Source organism: Bubalus kerabau, chromosome 1 (assembly GCF_029407905.1).
Source record: "Bubalus kerabau isolate K-KA32 ecotype Philippines breed swamp buffalo chromosome 1, PCC_UOA_SB_1v2, whole genome shotgun sequence".
NCBI lineage: Eukaryota > Metazoa > Chordata > Mammalia > Artiodactyla > Bovidae > Bubalus > Bubalus kerabau.
The window spans coordinates 178,499,519-178,507,837 of record NC_073624.1 but is presented as its reverse complement, the minus strand read 5'-3'; the positions used below and the strand labels follow the sequence as shown (position 1 = coordinate 178,507,837).

The window sequence follows — 8,319 nt, the reverse complement described above, 5'->3', positions numbered from 1 at the left end:
TTATATCCCTTCCATTGTTTTTTTTATTCTTCAGTACAGTTCAGTCACTGAGTCGTGTCCAACTCTTTGTGACCCCATGAATTGCAGCACACCAGGCCTCCCTATCCATCACCAACTCCCGGAGTTCACTCAAACTTATGTCCATCCAGTCAGTGATGCCATCCAGCCATCTCATCCTCTGTCTTCCCCTTCTCCTCCTGCCCCCAATCCCTCACAGCATCAGAGTCTTTTCCAGTGAGTCAACTCTTCGCATGAGGTGGCCAAAATACTGGAGTTTCAGCTTTAGCATCATTCCTTCTAAAGAACACCCAGGACTGATCTCCTTCAGAATGGACTGGTTGGATCTCCTTGCAGTCCAAGGGACTCTCAAGAGTCTTCTCCAACACCACAGTTCAAAAGCATCAATTATTTAGTGCACAGCTTTCTTCACAGTCCAACCCTCACATCCATACATGACCACTGGAAAAACCATAGCCTTGAGTAGGCGGACCTTTGTTGGCAAAGTAATGTCTCTGCTTTTGAATATGCTATCTAGATTGGTCCTAACTTTCCTTCCAAGGAGTAAACATCTTTTAATTTCATGGCTCCAATCACTATCTGCAGTGATTTTGGAGCCCAGAAAAATAAAGTCAGCCACTGTTTCCACTGTTTCCCCATCTATTTCCCATGAATTGATGGGACCAGATGCCATGATATTCGTTTTCTGAATATTGAGCTTTACTATCCTCTTTCACTTTCATCAAGAGGCTTTTTAGTTCCTCTTCACTTTCGGCCATACGGGTGGTGTCATCTGCATATCTGAGGTTATTGATATTTCTCCCATCAATCTTGATTCCAACTTGTGCTTCTTCCAGCCCAGCGTTTCTCATGATGTACTCTGCATAGAAGTTAAATAAGCAGGGTGACAATATACAGCCTTGACATACTCATTTTCCTTTTTGGAACCAGTGTGTTGTTCCATGTCCAGTTCTAACTGTTGCTTCCTGACCTGCATATAGGTTTCTCAAGAGGCAGGTCAAGTGGTCTGGTATTCCCATCTCTTTCAGAATTTTCCACAGTTTATTGTGATCCACACAGTCAAAGGCTTTGGTATAATCAATAAAGCAGAAATAGATGTTTTTCTGGAACTCTCTTGCTTTTTTCGTGATCCAGCGGATGTTGGCAATTTGATCTCTGGTTCCTCTGCCTTTTCTAAAACCAGCTTGAACATCTGGAAGTTCACAGTTCATGTATTGCTGAAGCCTGGCTTGGAGAATTTTGACCATTTCTTTACTAGTGTGTGAGATGAGTGCAATTGTGCAGTAGTTTGAGCATTCTTTGGCATTGCCTTTCTTTGGGATTGGAATGAAAACTGACCTTTTCCAGTCCTGTGACTACTACTGAGTTTTCCAAATTAGCTGGCATATTGAGTGCAGCACTTTCACAGCATCATCTTTCAGGATTTGAAATAGCTCAACTGGAATTCCATCACCTCCACTGGCTTTGTTCGTAGTGAAGCTTTCTAAGGCCCACTTGACTTCACATTCCAGGATGTCTGGCTCTAGGTGAGTGATCACACCATCGTGATTATCTTGGTCGTGAAGATCTTTTTTGTACAGTTCTTCTGTGTATTCTTGCCACTACATTAATTTAGCTGCCACTTTAATATTCTCCATGTGTCAATATTTGCTCTAAACAAAACCGAAAATCCTTAGCGGTAATAAATAATCTTTTATACTAATATACGTTCCTAGTTAGTGTTTATATCTCTGTTATTCCTTAATGTTCCTTGTGGCCTTATGACTAAATCCTTTTCTAAAAGTTCATCACCTTTCACCATAATTTGGGAAATATTTATCTTGACCTTTGGACTAAATGTCACCATTATATTCGATAAGCATGTTTGAATCCATCTGTCTCTATATGAGATGAAATTATAATTTAAATACTCCTCCATTCCCACATTTTAAAAGCACTTTGGTTATAATATTATTTCATTTTCAAGTCTTTGGCAATTTTAATGTTGAATTAATGACCCATGTCGGTATCTGTGAATTAATAATTTTTAATCTTTGTATAAGTTAGCCATAGATTTTCATTCAATTTTGTTGCATATTCTTTTTTTTTTATAAAACATGTACTTAATCTAATTTCATTTTTACAGACATTTTTGTCTATAAGTTCTTAGTTTCCTTTAAATCTTCTTGTTCTAAATTATGCACTTACACATATTAACATACATTTTCGCAAATGTTTGAACATGATCCTGTGTACCTCATAAATGTTCTTTATGTTTTAGTTAGGTATTTTTTCCTGCTGTTTGTTCCTCTCTTTTTTAAAATCAACAATACCTTAGGACTTTCTTCCAATCAACTAGTATAAGTCTGCTTCATTATTTTAGTGTCTGTATAACATTTCATGGCATGGCTATGATACTCATATACAAGGGGGTCTGTCATATTATTTTTCAACAAATTACTATTATAGCACAGATTTACAAATATTTGATATTATTCACCTAAAACTGTGCTTCTCAACCAAGGATGATTAATTCCCCCAGGGGACACTGACTACACCCCTAGACATTTTTCACTATCACACTGGGATGAGGTAGGTGGTGGGCAAGGATCCTTTTGAATATCCTAGAATATATAGGAAACATACCACTACAGAGAATGACCTGGCTCAGAATATCCAGTAGTGCAGAGACTGAGGAACCCTGAATTAGAGAACATCTGTTTTTAATGTTTACAGTTCTTTTCAAGTTGTTTCCCCAATGTACCACACTTCACTTTTATTCTATCAAAATTAGAGAATACTCTTCTTCTTTGTGTTTATACATACATATATATATATATATATATACATACATATATATATATATGTATATATATATGCCAGCCTCAACCTCCCAATTCATCTTATCCCACTTTCCCCTCTTAGTTTCCATATGTTTGTTCTCTCTACATTTGTCTCTGTTTCTGCCTTGCAAACTGGTTCATCTGTACATTTTTCTAGATTTGTTTTTCCTGAATATTTTTGACCAAAAATTTTCTGTTTCATAGAATTTAATGTATCATTCTTTTTTTAAAAAAAGTATATATTTATTTATTTGGCTGCATTAGTGTTAGGTGGGTCTTCCCAGGTGGCTCAGTGGTAAAGAATCTACCTACTTGCCAATGAAAGAGCCATAGGAGACTTGAGTTTGATCCCTGGGTTGGGAATATCCCCTGGAGAAGTAAATGGCAACCTACTCCAGTACCCTTATCTGAAAAATTCCATGGACAAGAGGAACCTGGTGGGCTATAGTCCATAGGTTCACAAAAAGTATCAGCCACTGGCCCACCAGAAAAGTCCCCTATATTGTTCTTTTTTTTTTTTTCTTCTGAATTTATAGCTTTAGTTATTTTAGTTTTCCAAGTGCAGATTTTACATGAATTTGTTGTATGTTCATCTGAAATGGACAGTTTACCCTGATTTTCTGAAGCTGTGTTAGATTAAAAAAAAAAAAAAGTTCCTTATTTCCTTCCAGAAAGACAGTCATTTATTCCAGCTTTTATTCAAAAATTCAGCTTTTCCCAGCTCAACTGAAATGCAACTTTCCTATGTATTAAGTGTTCATATCTGATATAATCTAATTCCTAATCATTCAACAAATAATAATGGAGCAACTGCTATGTGCCAAAAAATTCTGGATACATTATATGTTATAATCACTTAAGTGAAAGTCTTAGCTAAAATAATTATTAATGCATACTGCTCTTGTTCAGTTACTGCTATTGTATACCATGTTTTGATCAGTTTTTGATGTTCCATTTAGTTTTCCTTAATACAATTGTATGAAATCTCCCTGTTTAACTGGCTTTATGTTGACTGCCATTATTGCTTTTAACTGAAATATAATTGATTTAGCAAATTATATTAGCTTCTTTTTATAGATTACTCCCCATTTACATTGCAAAATATTGGCTATATTAAATACATCCTACATATTAAATAATATATAGTAGTATATTTCTGTAGTTTTGCCACTAATTTTTATTTAATGACTTCCCATTTTCTTAAATGTGTAGGCAGGCATGCTCAGTCTCTTCAGTCATGTGTGACTCTCTGTGACCCCATGGACTGTAGTCCACCAGGCTCCTCTGTCCATGGGATTCTCCAGGCAAGAATACTGGAGTGGGTTGCCCATCTTCCCCATCCAGGGATTGAATATGCAACTACTGTGTCTCCGGCATTGCAGGCTGATTCTTTACTGCTGAGTCACTGGGGAAGCCCCTGTGTTTGTAAATAAGTACACAAATATTCACATACATTTGGGAAAAACAAAGTGAGCTATGCAGGTGCATCCCCTGCTCATATGATGGTGGCATATACTGTTGAAGCCTGTGTACAGTATGCAGATGACCATCTTTATGGCAGAAAGTGAAGAAAAACTAAAGGGCCTCTTGATGAAAGAGAAAGAGGAGAGTGAAAAAGTTGGCTTAAAATTCAGCCTAAGAGAACTAAAATTATGGCATCTGGTCCCATCAGTTCAGTTCAGTTCAGTCACTCAGTCGTGTCTGACTCTTTGCAACCCCATGAATTGCAACACACCAGGCCTCCCTGTCCATCACCAACTCCCAGAGTTCACTCAGACTCACATCCATTGAGTTGGTGATGCCATCCAGTCATCTCATCCTCTGTCGTCCACTTCTCCTCCTGCCCCCAATTCCTCCCAGCATCAGTGTCTTTTCCAATGAGTCAACTCTTCACATGAGGTGGCCAAAGTACTGGAGTTTCAGCTTTAGCATCATTCCTTCCAAAGAAATCCCAGGGCTGATCTCCTTCAGAATGGACTGGTTGGATCTCCTTGCAGTCCAAGGGACTCTCAAGAGTCTTCTCCAACACCACAGTTCAAAAGCCTCAATTCTTCGGTGCTCAGCTTTCTTCACAGTCCAACTCTCACATCCATACATGACCATTGGAAAAACCATAGCCTTGACTAGACGGACCTTTGTTGGCAAAGTAATGTCTCTGCTTTTCAATATGCTATCTAGGTTGGTCATAACTTTCCTTCCAAGAAGTAAGCGTCTTTTAATTCCATGGCTGCAGTCACCATCTACAGTGATTTTTGGAGCCCCCCAAAATAAAGTCTGACACTGTTTCCACTGTTTCCCCATCTATTTCCCATGAAGTGATGGGACCAGATGCCATGATCTTCATCTTCTGAATGTTGAGCTTTAAGCCAACTTTTTCACTCTCTACTTTCACTTTCATCAAGAGGCTTTTTAGTTCCTCTTCACTTTCTGCCATAAAGGTCACTCATAGCAAATAGATGGGGAAACAATGCAAACCGTGACAGACTTTATTTTTTTGGGCTCCAAAATCACTGCAGATGGTGACTGCTGCCATGAAATTAAAAGATGCTAGCTCCTTGGAAGAAAAGTTATGACCAACATAGACAGCATATTAAAAAGCAGAGACATTATTTTGACAACAAAGGTCTGTCCAGTCAAAGCTATGGTTTTTCCAGTCATCATGTATGGATGTGAGAGTTGGACTATAAAGAAAGCTGAGCATCAAAGAATTGATGCTTTTGAACCATAGTATAGAAGACCCTTGAGAGTCCCTTGGACTGCAAAGAGATCTAACCAGTCCATCCTAAAGAAAATCAGTCCTTAATATTCAGTGGAAGGACTGATGCTGAAGCGGAAACTCCAATATTTTGGTCACCTGATGTGAAGAACTGACTCATTTGAAAAGACCCTGATGCCAGGCAGATTGAAGACAGGAGGAGAAGGGGACAGCAGAGGATGAGATGGTTGGATGGCATCACTGACTCAGTGGACATGAGTTTGAGTATATTCTGGGAGCTGGTGATGGACAGGGAGGCCTGGCATGCTGCAGTCCATGGGGTTGCAAAGAGTCGGACATGACTGAGTGACTGAACTGAACTGAGTATAGTTAAATAAATGTATGTATGACAAATGAGAAAATCATATGAAGAAAGTTATTCAGTGTAAAAGGATGAAGAATCATGGCATATACATGATTTATAGAGTATGGTCTAGGGAGGGCTTTGAATGCTGGTAAAAGAACAAAACCAGAAGTAGTGGGCCCACTGAACCTACAAAGGAGAGATTAAAGCTCAAAGAACATGAATAACAAAGAAAAGATGCCATATAAGAAAAATGAGAAAGGACTTTGCCTCACCCCCTACTGATACCTATTGAAGTTAATGTCCTGACTGTGAAATGTAAGTAATAGCATTTATGTTGGGTTGGCACTAATGGTAAACACCTTGCCTGCCAATGAAGAAGAAGTAAAAGACACAGGTTTGATCCCTGCTTCAGGAAGATCCCCTGGAGAAGGAAATGACAATCCACTCCAATATTCTTGCCTGGAGAATCCCATGGACAGGGGAGCCTTGCAATCCACAGTTCATGGAATCGCAGAGTTGGACATGATGGAAGTGACTGAACATGCATGCGTGCTAGGTTGCTAATGCTTACTTGTGTAAAAGTTAATAAGTTATTATTCTATATCTTGGTAGTTACCCACAAGGCATGGAACCACAAAATATTTCAGAAATTTCAGAATTTATTCTCATGGAATTTTCAGAGGCACCTGAGCTGCAGCCCCTCATATTTGGACTTTTTCTGTTCATGTACCTGATCACTGTGTTTGGAAACCTGCTTATCATCCTGGCCACCATATCAGACTCCCACCTCCACACCCCCATGTACTTCTTCCTCTCCAACCTGTCCTTTGTAGACATCAGCTTCACTTCCACCACTGTCCCAAAGATGCTGTGGAACATCCAGACACAGAGCAAATTGATCACCTTTGAAGGCTGCATCATCCAGATGTACTTTTACATACTCTTCGCAAGTTTAGATGACTTTTTCCTGGCTGTGATGGCCTATGACCGGTTTGTGGCCATCTGTCACCCGTTGCACTACATGGTCATCATGAACCCCCAACTCTGTGGTCTCCTGGTTCTGATATCTTGGATCGTGGGTGTCATGTACTCCTTGTTACAGAAGTTAATGGTGTTGCGGTTGTCCTTCTGTGCAGACTTCAAAATACCCCACTTTTTCTGTGAACTCAATCAAGTCTTACAACTTGCCTGTTCTGACACCTTTCTTAATGACATAGTATTGTATATTGCAGCTACCTTGCTGGGTGGTGGTCCTTTTGTTGGGATACTTTACTCTTACTCTAAAATAGTTTCTTGCATACGTGGAATCTCATCAACTGAGGGAAAGTATAAAGCATTTTCCACCTGTGCATCTCACCTCTCAGTTGTCTGTTTATTTTATTGTTCTGTCCTAGGAGTGCACCTTAACCCTGCTGCTCCCCACAGTTCAAGATCAGGTGCAGCAGCTTCAGTGATGTACACAGTGGTCACACCCATGCTGAACCCTTTTATCTACAGTCTAAGGAATAAAGACATAAAGGGGGCTCTGAAGAGATTCTTTGAAATATTAGGTAGAAAAGTCCAACTCTGCTGGGGGAAATGAAGTGACCTTGATGGCATGACTCAAAGGCTCAGAATCAGAAATTGTGATTCTTTGATCATTGCAGAATCAAATTTGCTTCTTTTCATTGTTCCCTGGAATTTTCAATAAAATAATTCCATGTATTGATTTATTAAGCTTTCTCCTCAACCTGATATATAGGCTTTTTATTTGTACTTATCCCTACTTCAAAATTTTCCTACATTTGGATCAACAATATTTGGAAATACTCATGTACTTCATGAGAGGACTGAGTTTCTTAAGAATAATTTATTCTCAAATGTCATTACAACTAATTTTTCTCTTATTATTCTAAATGATAGTTATTAGTTTCATTACTAACATTTGTTTAAAGTAAAGTTGACAACTAAGGTATTTTAAATAACTTTTAAAAGATTACGTTGAACATTCAGATATGAAACTGTGGATATAGAGAGCTGACTGAAAAATTATATTTAGATCTTTTACTGCACAGAAGGTCAGTGCCCTTCACCACTGTGTTGTTCAGAGTGAACTTTGTATATCAAAATACATACATGACCAAAGGATGGCTCACTGGAGGACTGAAATGCCTATCCAGTCATGTGATTCAAGGTTACATATTTAGTGCAAACAAGCACACTTTTCATCTTTTCCTGCTTATCTGGAGAGGAAACTTAATGTACCAATTTTTAATATAGTTATCTGAAATAAAATTTAAAGACAGAGTGATCATGAATGCTACCTTTAAATATCAGAATAAGTGCATAGTTGAGAAACCAATTAATATAATTGTCTTCAGTTCTGTTCACTTTTATTTTTGATCAGTTAGCTATTGCTGCATTATAACTCATTTTTG

At 38.4% G+C, this 8,319-nt stretch overlaps 1 protein-coding gene across 1 annotated transcript; it reads left to right on the top strand.

The window, feature by feature from the left end:
• The first annotated feature begins 6,527 nt into the window (after window positions 1-6,527).
• LOC129641983 (olfactory receptor-like protein OLF4) lies at window positions 6,528-7,484 on the top strand. Its single transcript, XM_055566551.1, has one exon. It carries the CDS (start codon window positions 6,528-6,530, stop codon window positions 7,482-7,484), a length of 957 nt encoding a protein of 318 aa, XP_055422526.1.
• Window positions 7,485-8,319: the final 835 nt, after the last annotated feature.